General features: G+C 43.6%; 1 protein-coding gene across 12 annotated transcripts in view; it reads left to right on the top strand.

Annotated features, from left to right (window-relative positions):
- The window catches only part of TRAK1 (trafficking kinesin protein 1), a 326839-nt gene that overhangs the window by 177849 nt on the left and 129795 nt on the right, over positions 1-19195 (top strand). The window contains exon 1 of one of the 12 annotated variants that reach the window (XM_082258141.1): positions 13982-14338. The exons of 9 other annotated variants lie outside the window; for them this stretch is intronic. In XM_082258141.1, the coding sequence (XP_082114267.1) occupies positions 14275-14338 (64 nt within the window). In that variant the 5' untranslated portion in view covers positions 13982-14274. Of the gene's footprint in view, positions 1-13981; positions 14339-19195 lie in introns of those variants that run through there. 2 more of the 12 variants (XM_082258138.1, XM_082258137.1) reach the window with 2 other exon arrangements.

Raw genomic sequence — 19195 nt, 5'->3', positions numbered from 1 at the left:
TATATATATATATATATATATATATATATATATATATATATATATTAGGGCTGAACGATGTGATATCGACTATCGTTCTGCGGGCGTGGGCGATATTCATATTGCCGAAGACACGAGATTGTGCAGGCAGCCGACAAACAAGTTTCCCCTTGCTTTCGGCTGTGATTGGAACTCCGCCCCTCCAGCCCGATGCAATCCAGCCCTCCCAGCTCTGCCTCTAGTCTCCAGCCGACCATTACTCCGCCCATTGTTTTTCCTGGCTGCATCGGGGGCGTGCACGGGGCGGGATCAGGCTGTAATGTGTTGTAAATAGAGTCAATGGAGAGACAATGGGCGGAGCAGGGCGGAGTAATGGTCGGCTGGAGACTAGAGGCAGAGCTGGGATCACAGCCGAAAGCAAGGGGAAACTCGTCTCCGGTGAGGGAGGGGGAGCGCTGTGTCAGGTGTAGTACCGGTGATGAGAGGACGGGGATCCTCCGGTGTCCACTATGGAGTTCGCAGAGCTTATCAAAACCCCCGGGTGGACAAGGTGGTCCTGTACCGACCCTTCCACCCGCCAGTGGGCGGGACCCTGTGCCTGACGGGTCACCATCTGATCCTGAGCTCCAGACAGGACAACAGTGAGGAGCTGTGGCTGCTCCACTCATGTCGGGCTGTGTTCTAAATTCTTCTACCTCCTATCACCACTGTGAGCCCCGACTCTGCCTAATCCACACTGTCAGTGTCTTCTGCATTCCACCCAGAGAAATATCGCGATATATATCGTTGAAAACCAAATATCGCAATTTACTTTTTTCCCCAATATCGTGCATCCCTAATATATATATATAATATATATATATATATATATATATACATATATATATATATATATATATATAGGCATGCTACATTACTAAGCTCCATTTCATGAGCAATAAACTAAATTATTATTGTATCTTAAATATATATACATGTATGTATGTGTTTTAAATCATTGATTTTATCCACCCTGGCTCTCAAAGCTCTCCTCCTGAGCTCTGTGGAGTGTAATTTCAGCTCTCTGACAGCTCTGCCAAGCTTTATAAATTGTGCACTTTGAATGGCAATAGAGAAGAGAAGACTGCAGATAAACAGGCAACACAACTTATGTAGGAGGATTTGTTCCATCTCTGTGTAGCACCTGAGGCCAGTCACTTTACTGGGTATATGTAGGGGGTTTACAATCACATTAAGCAGTCAAACATTTCCGAAGTAATGTTTGGAAATGTAGCCACTTTCACATGTACACCCTCTGTTCTATTTCAGCTGGGGATTCTGAACCGATCCCCTGCTGTTTCAGATCAGAACAGAAAAAGATGTCATGCTTGTGACAGTCATGTCTATTCAGATTTTTGCTCCATCTTGTGATGGAAAAAAGAAAGTGACCTATGTAATACATATGGGTGGCTGGGTGGCTGGCTGTAAGTGGATGTGCATCCACCTATATTCCCGTCATCTGGTCAAGTCAGTAAAAGTGGACACAAACTTATTGTGATTGGTCAGAGGGACCTGAATGAATCCCAGATGTGGGTGGATATTGGCAGACACATGTCCACTTACATCAAGCTGCGCATAGGTCTCCTATCCCAGAGGACGCCTATGATTTAGAAACGCGTTGGACGGAGCCAGATTTGTGACGTCATCACGTATGAGCACACCGGTGGGGCCCGCGGCTGTGCAGTCTGGATTGTTTTAACTGCTTTTTCTGTTCGTCTGTTCGTCTACATGTAAGTGCAATAACTGTTACAGTAAAATGTTGTTCATAATTACTGCACTTTGAGGCTTCTCCTTTTTGTCTTCAACTGATTCTTGGGTTGAAATGAGTTTGAAGGCTCAAGGGCCTAGCCACTCATTCTTGCTGTGGGGACATCATTTGCTGCACCCTGTTGGCCAGATAACAAATACATTTAGAAGTCTGATGGTGAGACCATCGGTCCTCCTTTTGAAAAAAAGCGCTTGTGATTGCTTCTTTTTGAGTTGATTTCTGGCTTAGTCTTTTGAACCAGCACCTTGAACACTGGAGCACAAGTTGGCATATATTTGAGCACTGAGCACTTTCAAAGCACTGGATAATCATGTGTGGATTTGCAGTTCTCTCATGCTTATGAACTTTTAAAGTAATTGTAAAGGTCATTTTTTTAAAGCAAAAAATAAACCTGCCTATACCTACCTACTCTGTGCAGTTCTGGTTGCGAACCTCCTCTTTTCGGGCCCCCCACTCGTACTCCTGGCCCCTCCCGTCTGTCCAGTGCCCCGATGGGAAGCCACTTCCCATGGGGGCACTTATGCGCCGATGGGAAGCCACTTCCCATGGGGGCACTTATGCGTGCTCTAGACATATGCCGGTTTTCGGTAATTCGATATATCGCGGTATTGCATAGCCACGGTATTGTTATTGTGGCATTTTTAAAATACCGAGTTTCTCTGTCAAGTCTGCCTGACTTGTGAATTGATACATTTCAGTGAGCTGGATGACTCATTCACTCACACAGCTAATGCCTATCAGCAAAGTCTCCCAGTAACTATAAACAAAAATGATTACATTTGTATCTTTTCCTTCCCTCTGCCAGGGAGAAAGGAAGTTTAACCTCTTAAAGACTGGATCTTTTTCTGACACTTGTTGCTTGCAAGTTAAAATCAGTTTTTTTTTTGCTAGAAAATTACTTAGAACCCCCAAACATTTTATATATTTTTTTAGCAGAGACCCTACAGAAAAAAATGGTGATTGTTGTAATATTTTATGGCACACTGTATTTGCGCAGCAGTCTTTCAAACGCAATTAATAGACTTTAATGAATAAAAAAAAAAAAAAAAAAACGTAACAGTAAAGTTATCCCAATTTTTTTTTTGTTACACAGAGAATCGTGAGAGAATCGTGATCTTTATTCCAAGCTAAAAAATCGTGATTCTCATTTTGGCCAGAATTGTGCAGCTCTAATATATATATATATATATATATACACACACACACACGCATAGCAGCCCACATTACATTATTATATAGCCATCAAGCAGTGTCTGGCCTACCTGGTGATGACTGGTCCTGGCGCTCTGATCCGATGGCCTGGTCTTTAAAGGGGCAAATCCTTGCGATCCAGAAGTGGTTAAACCTGCAGGAGGACCGGTGTTTTTATCCATTAATGACTTTACTATTGCTTTAGGCCTGGTTCACATGTATGCGGGTTGGTGGTTCACATGTATGCGGGTTGGCGGTTCACATGTATGCGGGTTGGCGGCCCACATTTGCACAGGCATAGCAGCCCATTGATGTGAATGGGCTTGAGCTGCTATGCCTGCGTTTTCAGCTGAAAAAAGGTGCATGCAGAATTTAAAAAAATGCAGTGGCCATGAAATCCATCCTTCTTTTGCACCATGCGACTTACCTGCCGTTGCTGCACACGCAAACTGTTTTTAAATGCCGTGCCCACGTATACAAAAAATGCAGAAAGCTTGCCAGAGCAGGAACTGCAGGTTAGTCGCATGGTGCAAAAGCAGGATGGATTTCAAGGCCACTGAATTTTAAAAAAAATGCTGCATGCACCTTTTTTCTGCGGAAAATGAGGGCACAGCAGCCCGTTCAAATCAATGGGCTGCTATGCCTGTGCAAATGTGGGCCGCCAACCCGCATACATGTGAACCGCCAACCCGCATACATGTGAACCACCAACCCGCATACATGCGAACCACCAACCCGCATACATGCGAACCAGGCCTAAAGCAATAGTAAAGTAATTTATAAACAACACCTCCTTCAGGTTTAACCACATCTTGACCACAAGGATTTGCCCTCTTAATGACCAGGCCATCGGATCGGAGCCGAGCGCCAGGACCAGTTATCACCAGTTAGGCCAGACACTGCTTGATGACCTATTTTAGGCCTGGTTCACAGAGTCTGTACTGACTGACTATATAATAATGTGCATAAGTGAACCAAAGCCCCTAAATTCAGCAATGAAATTGAAGTGAGGTGGAAATTTAATAATTTAAATTTAATAATAGAATACCGTGATAATACCGTATACCGTGACAAAACCTTAATCAATTAATCGCAGCATGAAAATCTGATACCGTCACAAGCCTAGCGTGCTCGCTCCCGAGCCCCGCTGCTGCGTGCATTGACACAGACAGCAGGACTCGGCCCCATCCCCCCCCCCCCCGCTCCCTTGTCACATTGACAGCACTGGGAACCAATAGCTACTGGTGCCCGAGCAAAGCCAAAGAGACACGGAAGTGAGGGGAGAAAAGAGCTGCAGACATGCATGGCGCTGGATCGAATGAGCGCTCGGGTAAATAAAGGGGGGGGGAGAGGCTTTAGAACCACTTTAAGGATTACACGTGATATTATAGTTATATACTGTTTGCGGACATGTATTAATTAATTACTTTTATATGATGATTTTCAACTAAACTGGTTCTGCCTTCAGCCCTGTATAGCAAATACTGGTCTGCAAGGCCAAGCAGCGTATCAATTAATTAAACGGCACAATATAGTTTGTTAAAGTGTATCAGAAACAATTGAGTACTGTCCGTGATACTTTATTTGCACTAACATACCATTTTCATGACAAGCTTTTGGGGTGTACCCCCTTCTTCAAGGTCCTACTTCAGCTTGCCAATCCTAAGATGTGAAAGCAACGTTCGTTTTCTGTTTTCAGTGTTTTTTTCCCTTTATTTTCACCTGGTGATCCTGCTAGTATTGTACTTCCTGCCCTATGTTGGCAAGGCTGCTCTCATAAATACAGTGTATAAGCATTGTTGCCCTACGTCAGGTTAGGGAACCTGTCGTGGTTGCATTTCCAAAGTTCATTGTCCGTTATGAAATATCATTGTGAACTTGGTGATCAGAGGGAAAGGGGTGGCTCTTTTAATGTCCCTGGCAGATCACCTTGGGAACATAGACCATGGTACTGTATTCTCCTTTTTCGGTGAGTGGTTGTTATCATAGAACAGTGCAAATATGTCACTCTTCCTGTTTGCTAGATTAGTTGCCTGGCCACAAGGTGATTTTGACTTTGACAAATAGGAACAAGTAGTGCTGGCACAGTTCCCCGTCCATTGTAATAGATTGGCAGTCTCCTGTATGGTGTTCCGAAACATTGACTCACTAAAGAACCGGGGCCACAGGCAAGTATTCTTCCTCTTCAGATCTTAGCAGAGGCTATCAGTGCAACACATAGGATATGGAGATGAGCAGTAATATGTATCAGCATTAATGTATTCCACAGAGTTTTTATAGAATTATAGTTAGTATTATATTTTGTAGGTTCACTTTATTGTGGTTTTGCTGCCTCTATATAATTTTCATACACTGTAGTGAAAAAGTTTCATGGAGATGGGAGCTTTTTGGTGCAGGCGTTTGCTTATGCTCAGGGCATATTTTTTCGAATTGTGATTCCCAGTATGATTTTTATTTTTTTTTATAATGAATGGACAGTGGTAGGCTAGATAATATTGTTGTCTCACTAGCTACCTCTTTTTATTTTTTTTATTATTTTTTATTTTTAATGCGAGGATACAATTGACAATGAGGCCTCATGCACACTGGACGGTATAAAAAGCCGGTAACGTTAGCTGTAGCTGTAGAATGAGTTTTTCAGAGTTTTTGCAGTAGCGTTTTTCAGCTTTTTTTTAGGAAAACTATACTCCCATAAAAGCTTATGGCTCAAAAACGCTGATAAACTCTGAATAGCCAAGTTTTTCAGCTTTTATCAGCGTTAGAGTGTTTTTACAGCTGAAAACCTCCTCTTCAAACCCACTAGTTCTGCATTTTTTTTTCTAGCCATAAAACACCCCTGCCAAAAACTGCTGATAGCAGCCTGTGTGTGCATGGACACATAGGATAACATGCTGGGGAGTTTACTGGCTGCAGAAAAAAAATCGTCTGATGCCAAAAACAGCAGCTGTAAAAACGTCCAGTGTCCTAGAGGCCTAAGACTGGCTGCAACACTGGGCCAATAAAACAAGAGAACAACAATGCACATTTTTTTTAGTACTACTTGGTGGCGAGCTAGCAATGCTGGGTCCAGAGGTGAATCGTAACAAGCACTTTGATGGATGAGGGTTGGTCTAGTGGTTAAAAGCTAGAGGAAAATTGGGTAGGCTTCAGTCAATAGATTACAAAACATATTACAGGTTAGATGGGGTATAAGATGTCAATATGAGGGTCATTGGTTAATAATCTAGTTTGGTACCACTGGGTGTATTGGAAATATTGTACTATATTGTTGAATAACCAGCGGGCATGGTTTAAAAAAAAAAAGATTCCCAACCCTCCACCTAATCCATGCGGAAAACATAAGATAATTTAGCTATGAACAGAGACGTGGTGGGGATTTCCGGGTAAATCCACCGACGAAGAATCGTTCTCTGTGCAACAAGGGTCATAACAATAAGAAGTTATTTACAGCCTCTCTATATTTTGATCAAAAAAGCAAGGGGAATTCCAGTCAATACTTACCAACCAGCCAAAACCAACCGAATTGACCTTTCTAACAGCGTGCATTAAATACAGGGGTTTAGTTGCACACATTTTCAAATACATGCGTAAGCTGCAGGCCACGGCAAGGCACCCTGATATCTGAAGACGCTAACTCTACCATTTAAAGTGTCTCCACAATGAGAGCACATGCATTCTAATGGATAGATGGAGGACTGGTGATTGGAGGGAGCCCACCCCTCCTTAAAGGCACAGGGTCACACTGAACACCCAGCACATTGCCCAATGGCAGCAAAGGTGTCAGTGCATTGCCTGGCCAATATAAATATGAACGATAATACAAAAAGTGGTCACCTCCCCCCACCTATATCTGGTCTTGATTGTAAGGAGCACTGGAAGGGCAAACGCAGATCAAAGAAGCAAGGGGATTTCCAGTCATTCTCTATATTTTGATACCTGGGATATTGATTAGAAAACACGCACTACCTCTTAAAGCGGACAGCCAAAGACCCCTGTACCGTATAAGAACAATTATTGAGAAAAATAATAAAAAAATATAGATACATTTACCATACATATCCGCTTCTACCCACAGAGCCTAGGTGATGGTGAAATCGGAGACCTTTTGGTGAGATACTGGGAATGCTGAGGGATCCCAGTGCTGAGCTCTGTGAACTTGCCCTTGCTTAGGCGCTGTTGGCGCAGCTGGAGTGTAAAGTATTTATATTTTTTTTTTACCATAGTGTGTGTTTTTAAAGTGATACTAAAGTCTCGTGGTTTTTTTTTTTGTATAAAAATAACCAACATGTTGTACTTACCTGCTCTGTGCAGTGGGTTTGCACAGGGCAGCCAAGATCCCCCTCTTCTTGGGTTCCTTTTCGGTGCTCCCGGCTCTCACTCCAGCTGATTGCCCCCACAGCAATTGGCTTGCTATGGGGACACCCTAGCCGAGCTGCAGCTCCATGTGTCCATTCAGACACGGAGCCACGACTCGGCCCTGCCCCCTCTCTGTCCCCATTGACTCACTGACTTTGATAGCAGCAGGAGCCAATAGCGCCCGCTGCTGTGTCTTAGCCAATCAGGAGGGAGAGTCCCAGATTGGCGAGTCTCTTGTACAACATCGCTGGATTAAGGGGGGCTGCTGCACACAGAAGGTTTTTTTTATCCTAATGCATAGAATGCATTATAATAAAGAAAAAAAAAACCTTCTGGCTTTACAACCACTTTAAGGCAACATTTTTCGTTGGGGTTCCAAACACTTTTTCCTTGCAAGCCAACACTGTCTTTTTAGTATTGCTCATAATTTTCAAATAATATTTGTGATGGATCAACAGTAGAGCTGCGATGGAAATCTGTAGGAATGAGCTCGGGTGTGTTTGGATCCAAGTCCAAACCCATGGGAGCAAACCTTCTAGGAAGCCATTACTGTACTGGACCAAACATAAGCAGCTCAGGCATTTCCCACCCCACAGCCACAGATCTACAACATCCCATGTACTGTAAATGATTGGCCCAGTACAGATGACTGCTTGCTGGTGGACTCGGCCACGTGGGTTCCGACTTGGATCTGGACACAACCAAGCTCATCCCTTGAAATCTGTAAAAGCAGTTGCCTGTCCAAAACTTGTGACCCGCGGCAGTGAGCAACGAATTCTAGAATATTCTATTTAAACTACTGATTCAATTTGTGTGCTTAAGCTGGTGCTATTATCGTTAGAATTCTAAAAGCTGGGAGGCGGAGGTGGGCATTCGGGTCATGTGACTGCTGTGTTTCGCTGTCACAGCGGTCACATGATCAGAAAGCTCCCGATCGCAAGTATGGGGCACGCTCTCAGCATGGTTAGTTGTAAACACAGGGCCGCATATATGCGGCCGCTCAGCGTTAAGGCCCACCCACAAAGAGGCTGCATATATATACATACGGCTGGTGCCAAGGGGATTAACTAGCTTTTCATATCAAAGCAAGAAGATAAGATTGGATTATACAGTTAGCATATGAAAACCTCTGTCAGCTAAAGTGTACCTAACCCAAAAAATTTATTTATTACAGCTTGCCAGTCCTTAGATGCGGTGGCTCTATTAGCTTTCTTTTTATGGGTTTCTTTTCTTTATATTCACCCGGGAATCCTGCAATTAACACACCTCCTGCCCTAGGGAGACTTTATTTACTAACTTCACTGTATCTATGGAGTGAGTCATGGCTGCCACCTTAGGATAGGGCTACAAGTACCCATCATCCTCTTTTCATCTCCATTACATTTGAGAGAATTAGTAAATATCTTGGAAGATAACATTATTTGAAATATCTGTTCATTTAAATTATGTTAAAACACAAGAAGTTGGTTTAAAGAGGTTGTAAACCCGTATTTGTTTTTTTTTGGCAACCTGTAAGAGAAACACATAATGAGCTAGTATGCATTGCATACTAGCTCATTATGCAATACTTACCTTAGAACGAGCCTCCGCTGTGCAGCGCGCTTACCTGTATTAAGGGGCGACATGTCCAGTCGCCCGTCTTCCGGGATCGCGGCATCCGGCTATCTGATTGTCCGGAGCCGCGGTGACGTCACTCCCGCGCACGCGCGCGGGAGCCGACAGTCACGGCACGGGTCTCTGAAGAAACGGCACCAGCGGCCGTTCCTTCAGAGCGCATGCGCCAGTGACGTCACTGGCTGCATGAAAGGTAAATATCTCCTAAACGGTACATGTTTAGGAGATATTTACAGTACCTATAGGTAAGCCTTATCATAGGCTTACCTATAGGTAAAACTGTCAGAGGAGGGTTTACTTCCTCTTTAAGATCTTCTTTAATTTTCATAATAAGTAAAACGCTTTGTCAAATTGCGTGAATACAAAAAATACTACACATTTATATTCCATCTCTGGGTGGTGAGTTTCCTTGATTTCTACATTTATTGATGTACTACGTAATTGCTGGTATTTACTATTAGGTGTTATCAGTGCAACTCCACATTCCATTACATATACACTGTATGACTGCAGTACTTTGTACACCGAGTGGTGTGAGGTATCTAATCACTCAAATTATATATTCCTCTACACTTTATCTCACTTTTATTCATCTAGAGATCAAAGTTTAAAGATTAATTCCAAGTATTGTATTTTTCTACATAGTTACATCCAGCTTTGACAAATGTAACTATGCACATTGTCAGGCATGCATACAAGCATGTGGGGGCCATACAAACTACTGACTACCATTTTGAGTTGCCGCAAGGACATTTCGGCAAAATGGACGAGCCTGCTGCATCATTTTTTCACTTTGATTTTCTGGGTATCTTTGAATTCAGGCCTCTGTAGGTTCATAATTTTCATTCCCATCAGAAAATTTGGCATCCTTTCATTCCTAACACATTCCTCATTCCATATCAGTATAAATATCCAGCATTATATTTTTCCCCATTGAGATCTGATGTGTTTTCAAAGTGTTCCTTTATTTATTTTTTAGCTGTGTGTATATAGGTGCATCTCATAAAAATTAGAATATCATCAAAAAGTTAATTTATTTCAGTAATTCAATTCAAAAAGTGAAACTCCTATAATTTATATAGATGCGTTACACACAGAATAATATATTTCAAACATATCTTTCTTTTAATTTTGATGATTATGACTTACAGCTAGTGAAAACCCAAAATTCAGTATCTCAGAAAATTTCAATATTACATAAGACCCATAAAAAAAAGGATTTTTAATACAGAAATGTTGGCTTACTGAAAAGTATGTCCATGTACAGTATAGTATGCACTCAATACTTGGTGGGGGCTCCCTCTTTGCATTAATTACTGCATCAATGTGGCATGGCATGGAGACGATCAGCCTGTGGCACTGCTGAGTTGTTCTTGAAGTCGCGGTTGCTTTGAGGTCCGGTTCACACTTATGCGATGCGGGAAGGCTGCGAATCCGCAGCCTGTTCCTGCATCGCACACGCACCCCCGGCAGTTCACACTGCCATATGCGATACGCTGGGGGTGTCAATGTAATCTTAACGACACCCCCAGTTTGATCGTATATCGCAGTGCGATCGTGCAGTTCGCACAGGATCGGATCGCATAAGTGTGAATCGCTGTGCGATCCGATCCTGATGCGGCTGCCAAAAAGTGTCCTGTGCGAGTTTGCTGCGGGTGCGAATTTAGCCATACAAAGTGTATGGCTAAACTCGCACCGCACAGCCGATCACATGTAATGAAGGAGCAGTGCGCTCCGACATTACATGCGAACCCCGCACTCGCATAAGTGTGAACCGGGGCTGATAGCGTCCTTCAGCTCGTCTGCATTGTTGGGTCTAGTGTCTCTCATCTCCCTCTTGACAATACCCCACAGATTCTCTATGGGGTTTAGGTCAGGCAAATTTGCTGGCCAATCAAGCACAGTGATACCATGATCATTAAACCAGGTATTGTTACTTTTGGCAGTGTGGGCAGGTGCCAAGTCCTGCTGGAAAATGAAATCAGCATTTCCATAAAGCTGGTCAGCAGAAGGAAGGATGAAGTGCTCTAGAACATCCTGTTAGAGGGCTGTGCTGACTTTGGACTTGATAAAACATAAAATTATGTCTTGATAAAACCCAATGGGCCAACACAAGCAGATGACATGTCTCCCCAAATCATCATGGACTGTGGAAATATGTGCATTTCATCTGGAAATCAAGGTCCCAGAGTCTGGAGGAATAGTGGAGAAACTCAGAATCCAAGTTGCATGAGGTCCAGTGTGAAGTTTCCACAGTCAGTGATGATTTGGGGAGCCATGTCATCTGCTTGTGTTGGCCCACTGGGTTTTATTAAGACATAATTTTATGAGATGCGCCTGTAGATGCTGCCAAAAACTGATGACATGAATAAGGTGTGATTGTGAAGACTGGGATGTTTTTCTTTGGGAAGATAAAACGTATAAAAGTCCAGTAAAAAGGCACGGTCAAATTGTTCTTGGGCCGCATGTGTTCACAAAGTGTAAACACATTTTTACAAAAAGTTATATATACAGTAGCTCACAAAAGTGAGTACACCCCTCACATTTTTGTAAATATTTTGTTATATCTTTTCATGTGACAACAGGGAAGAAATGACACTTTGCTACAATGTAAAGTAGTGGGTGTACAGCTTGTATAACAGTGTAAAAGTGAGTACACCCCTAAGTGAAAATATCCAAATTGGGCCTCAATATTTTGTGTGGCCACCATTATTTTCCAGCACTGCCTTAACCCTCTTGGGCATCGAGTTCACTAGAACTTCACATGACATTTTCACTTAGGGGTGTACTCACTTTTGTTGTTAGCGGTTTAGACATTAAGGCCCCTTTCACACTTATGCGACCTACAAGTCACGCAATCTTGCTGCTGCAATTTTGCTATGATTTTGGCTGGGCTTGAAGCAATGCCTATGTCTTTGGACCTCAAAACACATTAAAATCATCCCAAAGTAGTGCAGGGACTACTTTGAAGTCGTTACGACTTGAAGTCATACAGATATGAACGGTACTCATTGGAAATCATGGAGTCTGCGACCTTGCAGTCCCAAATCGCAGGACAAGTCGCACAAGTGTGAAAGGGGCCTAATGGCTGTGTAAATACTGGTGGCCACACAAAATATTGACACTTTGGGCCCAATTTAGACATTTCCACTTAGGGGTGTACTCACTTTTGTTGTCAGCGGTTTAGACATTAATGGATGTGTGTTGGGTTATTTTGAGGGGAATGCAAATTTACACTGTTATACAAGCTGTACCCTCACTACTTTACATTGTAGCAAAGTGTCATTTCTTCAGTGTTGTCACATGAAAAGATATAATAAAATATTTACAAAATGGTGGCCACACAAAATATTGACACTTTGAGCCCAATTTGGACATTTTCCCTTAGGGATGTACTCACTTTTGTTGCCAGTAATTTAGACCATAATGGCTGTGTGTTGAGTTTTGAGGGGACAGCAAATTTACTCTGTTATACAAGCTGTACACTCACTACTTTACATTGTAGCAAAGTGTCATTTCTTCAGTGTTGTCACATGAAAATGAATAAAATATTTACAAAAATGTAAGGGGTGTACTCACTTTTGTGAGATGTTGTATTAAAAAAAAAAATCAACATTTTTAACCACTTCTGGACCGGAAGGATTTGCCCCCTTAATGACCAGGCCATATTTTGTGATTCGGCACTGCGTTACTTTACCGGACAATTGCGCGGTCGTGCGACGCTGTACCCAAATAAAATTGATGTCATTCCCCCCCCCCCACTAATGGAGATTTTTGCGCTATAAACAAAAAAGAGCGACAATTCTGGGAAAAAAAAAAACAACAAAAAACAATATTTTATACATTCTGCTATATAACACCCCCCCCCCCCCAAAAAAAAAAAATTTAAAATTCTCAATTTTTTACATTTTAGACCAATTTGTTTTCTGCTACATATTTTTGGTAAAAAAAAATCTCAATAAGCGTATTTGGACAGATCGGACCCCTGACTGACATTTTTGACACTTTTGGGGGGACCAGTGACATTTCTACAGTAATCAGTGCTAAAAATATGCCCTGTTACTGTAATAATGACACTGGCAGGGAAGGGGTTAACCCAGTAAGTTATCAAGGGGTTAAATGTGTACCTAGGGGCGTGTTTCTAACTGTTTGGGGGCGTGGCTTGTGAAATGATCACAGAGACCTGTGTTCCTATATAGAAGGATCACAGGAGCTTTGTGATCATTGCAGAGAGAGAACGGTCAGCTGTGTTTACAATAGCTGACTATTCTTCTCTCTCAACGGGGAGTGATTGCGGGTGTCAGGCGGCAGTCGGAGCCATCTGCCCTGTGCATCGGACTCCCCGCTGACAAGTGGGGGCGGGAGCGTGCCGGCGGCGGCGCATTCTTGCCCCCCAAGCTGCAGGCGTGTGACCGACGTATACCTACGTCGGTTCACGCAGGAGGGCCGCCCTGCCGCAGTATAGCTGTGGTGGGCGGTCCGGAAGTGGTTAAGTAAGTTTATGACTTTGTGTTGGGCCTTATTCATAGCCGTTTTGGGCGGCAGTTGGACACCCCTGCGTTGTTCTTTGTAAATTCACCCTTATGTTTGCTTTAGATCATCTTTGTACATTTGTTGACATTATCATTGCCTAACTACTTAAAACTGCAGTGTTTTTGTAAGATTATTACATATGCTTGTAAAAAAAAAAAACAGTTTTACTAGATTTGAATGAGTTGCACTGTACTTTTTATAAGGTCGCTTTTATTAAAGTAAAAGGTAAAGACAAGCTGAAAGTAGTAAGATAGTCATACAAGTCTGCACCCTCGTACTGTTTGCTGTCTTGTAATACGGGCGATCATTCAGCTTAATTTCCCATAAGCGTCTTTTTAAATCCGATCATGCTGGAGACCTTCCCTGCATCCTCGGCATCATTTCCCGGCTAGTCTCCATGGAAACCTGTAAGAGAAGTGATATGCAGGGACCCGAGCGGAAGGCTATACAGCAGGCAGTGGTGGTGTGTGGCCCTGACGTCATCATCTCAGCTCATTGATAGGGCGATCGTGTCTACTCCCATACAGGATGCTTCAACATTGCTTCTTGATCAAAGCATGCTGCCCACTGCAGGATTTTCAACTGGTCTCTTGTGATTTTATATTTTTCCTTTCTTATCGTTTTCTTCCACACGTGTCTTATTCTCTTAAAAGATGTTTTTTTATGGTGTCACAGTCCTGTGAAGCTTATCGGACATCGGAGCATGGTGAAAACAGACAGGCCTGGTTGTGCTTCACCTGACCTCGGAAAAGCACTAGACAGTCGATTAATTGATGCGATAGGGAACACTGACTATGCAGAAATTTATAGAGCAGGATTACTACGAGCTGGACTGGTGCTACGACGACTGTGCAGATGGTAATAAGGCTTTATGCTGGTGATTTGGGATTGTACGTCTGCTATGTAATGCATGCTGTTCTGTAATAACAATGGATTGTTAGATTGCACATCATTTATGATAACAGAAGCGGGTACTGTATCCATTGATGTCTTCTTTACTGGTTCTTCACAGTGTAATGTGACACGGAATGGGTGATCAATTGATCTCTATGTGGCGATGAGTGAATTTAATTTTTAACCATGTAAAAAGGGTTCAGTATATCTGCTTGATGCTATGCCAGTTGCTTTATTGGGGTTTTGGCTTTTTGTTACCAGGAATACATTTTATCTTTGATCCGGGCTAAACAAATTGCTATACCCATGTTACATAGTGAGGTTGAAAAAAGACATCAGTCCATCCAGTTTAACCTATAATGTGTGTGTTTGCTGTTAACCGTACATTGTGTACCCCTGTATGTTGGGGTCTTTAAGGTGCCCATCTAATAGTTTTTTGAAACTATTAGATGGGCACATGTGTAGCAGCCCTAAAAAACAAGCTGTTTATGAGATGAGTGCTGTATGAGCTGATCTGAATGTCATTTGGCTTTCGATAATATGGTCCTCCATGCTGTCATCCTCTATTTGCTAATCTGATGTAATATCTTTGTGAGTTGCAGGAGCATGCTGCAAACTATTGCAGATGGGAAATGAGTCCATGCTCTTGAACATAATTAAGCATATAGGAATTTGCACATGGACTTAACATGTATTTTTCATTTAATGTGGATTTTCTGTTCATTATTATTTGTGCTATATGGGCTTTCCGTGGGCACAGACTCCAGTGACGGTAACCCCTGGGGCTTCTTCCTGCCATTTAAACATCATAAAGTTGACGCACGCCTTACAATCTGATTGCACACTTTCCTTTATATACCAAAAACAACAGAGAAAGTAGGCCCACCTAATCAATTCATTCATTTATATCGGTCCCCCTGCTTTCCTATTTCAAGATGACCACATCAGACATGTACAGTATCTCACAAAAGTGAGTACACCCCTCACATTTTTGTACATATTTTATTCATTTTCATGTGACAACACTGAAGAAATGACACTTTGCTACAATGTAAAGTAGTGAGTGTACAGCTTGTATAACAGAGTAAATTTGCTGTCCCCTCAAAACTCAACACACAGCCATTATGGTCTAAATTACTGGCAACAAAAGTGAGTACATCCCTAAGGGAAAATGTCCAAATTGGGCTCAAAGTGTCAATATTTTGTGTGGCCACCATTATTTTCCAGCACTGCCTCAACCCTCTTGGGCATGGAGTTCACCAGAGCTTCACAGGTCCTCTTCCACTCCTCCATGATGACATCACGGAGCTGGTGGATGTTGGAGAACTTGTGCTAATCCACCTTCTGTTTGAGGATGCCCCACAGATGCTCAATAGGGTTTAGGTCTGAAGACATGCTTGGCCATTCCTTCACCCTTACTCTCAGCTTCTTTAGCAAGGCAGTGGTCGTCTTGGAGGTGTGTTTGGAGTCATTATCATGTTAGAATACTGCCCTACAGCCCAGTCTGTGAAGGGAGGGGATCATGCTCTGTGTAACGCTGAGCGCTCCTGTCCCTGCTCCTGGACCGGAGCGCTCGCAGCGTTCGTCCCTGCAGAGTACCCCGGTCAGACTCTCTGACCGGGGACATTCGGTCCCTGCCTCCGCCGGGGACGCGCTCCGCGCTGCGAGGTGTCCCCGCGCGCGTCCCGCGCCCCAGGTCCACTCATCTGTGCCCGCTCCGGCTCTCTCCGCCGCTCCCCGCTCCCATGCTTCCCAGCGTGCGCGTCCCTGCACCATAGGGAGCGCGCGCGCCGGCTGTTTGAAATTTAAAGGGCCAGTGCACCAGTAATTGGTGCCTGGCCCAAAACCTCCCTTACTGTTTCCTATATAAGTGACCTGCCCTTGCCGGATCTTTGTTGCCTTAGTGCCCTAGTGAAAGCGTTATTTGTATAATCCCTTGCATGTTGCCGAACCCTTTGCTAACGATTACCGCCTCCGAACCTGTGCTGCCTGCCCTGACCTTTGCTACGTCTGACTACGCCTCTGCCTGTCCCTTTTGTACTACGCCTATCTCAGTAGTCAGTGAGGTTGAGCCGCTACCGGAGGACACGACCTGGTAGTTACAGCCGCAGCAAGACCATCCCGCTTTGCGGCGGGCTCTGGTGAAAGCCAGTAACTACTTAGAACCGATTCTCTGGTACGGTCCACGCCATTCCCTCACTGACACAGCGGATCCACTCCCTGTACCGCTCCTGCTACCAGTCCGGATCCTGACACTCCTGCTTCAGTATGTCACAGGACATGTTGGCATTCGATGTTCGCTCAATGTACTGTAGCTCCCCAGTGTCGGCAGCACTCATGCAGCCCCAGACCATGACACTCCCACCACCATGCTTGAATGTAGGAAAGATAAACTTGTCTTTGTACTCCTCACCTGGTTGCCGCCACACACGCTTGACACCATCTGAACCAAATAAGTTTATCTTAGTCTCAGACCACAGGACATGGTTCCAGCAGTCCATGTCCTTAGTCTGCTTGTCTTCAGAAAACTGTTTGCCTGCTTCCTTGTGCATCATCTTTACAAAAGGCTTCCTTTTAGGACGACAGCCATGCAGAACAATTTGATGCAGTGTGCGGCGTATAGTCTGAGCACTGACAGGCTTAACCCCCTGCCCCCACCCCTTCAACCTCTGCAGCAAGGCTGGCAGCACTCATACGTCTATTTCCCAAAGAAAACCTCTGAATATGACACTGAGCACGTGCACTCAACTTCTTCGTTGACCATGGCGAGGCCTGTTCTGAGTGGAACCTGACCTGTTAAACTGCTGTATGGTCTTGGCCACCATGCTGCAGCTCAGTTTCAGGGTCTTGGTAATCTTCTTATAGCCTACGCCATCTTTTATGTAGAGCAGCAATTCTTTTTTTCAGATACTCAGTGTTCTTTGCCATGAGGTGCTATGTTGAACTTCCAGTGACCAGTATTAGAGAGTGAGAGTGATAACACCAAATTTAACACACCTGCTCCCCATTCACACCTGAGACCTTGTAACACCAACGAGTCACATGACACCGGGGATGGAAAATGGCTAAATGGACCCAATTTGGACATTTTATTATTGTACCCTCCATTAACCTTATCAGAGCTTTGATCAACTATCCTAGGAATAGATAAGAGAATACATGTTTATAATAAATAGGGGAGGTACAAAATAACCCCACATTTATTTCAGGGGTGTACTCACTTTTGTTGCCAGTGGTTTAGACATTTATGGCTGTGTGTTGAGTTATTTTGAGGGGACAGCAAATGTACACTGTTATACAAGCTGTATACTCAACTACTTTACATTGTAGCAAAGTGTAATTTCTTCAGTCTTGTCACATGAAAAGATATAATAAAATATTTACAAAAATGTGAGGGGTGTACTCACTTTTGTGAGATACTGTAAACACATCCATCCCAGTGTGGTCAATTTGTTTATTTGCGTTCTCCTTGGGAGCACAGCCTACCTGTAATCCAATGGGTCAGGCTCATGTTGACATGCCCCCCTGCACAACTTCTCACTGGGAAGATCAGTATTCTGCTGTTTCTCTGCCTGCTGCTCACACATCCGTCTGCATAGCTCTTTACTGGGAGGATCAGTGGACTGCTGTTTTTTTGCCTTCTGATGATTTGCTCCCCTGCACAAGCTTGTGTGACTGTATTTCTGTGTGCAGTTAACACTGGACTATTTTTGTGCACGGTTCAATCGGCTCATGCATGTGATCACTTATAAAAAAAAAAAAAAAAAGAAGAAACGGTATTTAGAACACACACACGCGCGTGCGCGCGCACACACACACACGCACTCTTTGCCTTGCAATTCTATTTTAAATGGAATGGGTTGCTTTACAAGGTGGATTCACATATACTTTAAAGCAGTATTAAACTCAAAAGCAAACATTTATTACAGTTCAGGTTACTTTTTCTTTGATGTGATGGCTGCATTTGTTTTCCTTCTTTTAGGCTTTCTTTCCTTTATGTTTACCTGGTGATCCTGCCAGTAAATCCTGCCAGACACACCGGCAGGACGGCACACTGGCAGACAAACCATTTACCACTGATGGGTCCTTTTCAATTATTCGTTTTTATTTATTTAGGTAAAACTTTTATCCAAAAAGGAAAAAAAAACAGTCTGCTATAGGCCCTCTACACATGGGGCAGGCTCTGTTGGAGTCCGTCTGCTCAGTGGGGATTCTGTCAGATGATCCCTGCTCAACAGGCAGCTTGCTGGTCTGTGTTTGCTCCACTTAGGCCCCTTTCACACACAGAGTCCGTCAGGCAGACTCCGTTTTTCTCAGCGGGGGATCGATCCGCCGATATCCCCGCAGAGCAGGCAGAGACACAGCTGTCAGGTCCCCATGCATTTCTATGGGGGAATCGGATGGGAACAGACCGATTGTCCGTTCTCATCTGATCTGATCCACCACACGGATGGAAAATAGGGTTTCCATCTGTCCGGTTTTGACGGATTGGATGTCAGCGGACATATCTCCGCTGACATCTGATGCCCCATTGAGATGCATGGGGCGTCCATTCAGATCCGCCAGAAAAACTGACAGGCAGATCTGAACGGACTCTCTGTGTGAAAGGGGCCTTAGTCAGAACGGACACAGCCCACTCTCCTCTATAAAAAACAAAACACAGAGCGCTACGAAGACCTCCAGCATATGAAGGGTGGATGAACAGAACTAATAAGCAGCTGAATCCAGGGAGGGAGGGAGGGGAGGGAAGGGAAAAGAAAAAAAAAAAAAAAAAAAACACAGGCAATAAAAAAGGTTGTAGTTGCAAATAGACATAGGCAT

The sequence above is a fragment of the Pelophylax lessonae genome (genome assembly GCF_965119305.1).
Source record: "Pelophylax lessonae genome assembly, chromosome: 5".
Lineage (NCBI taxonomy): Eukaryota > Metazoa > Chordata > Amphibia > Anura > Ranidae > Pelophylax > Pelophylax lessonae.
Note: the sequence above shows the minus strand (reverse complement) of the source record. Positions and strands in the feature narration are given on the sequence as shown.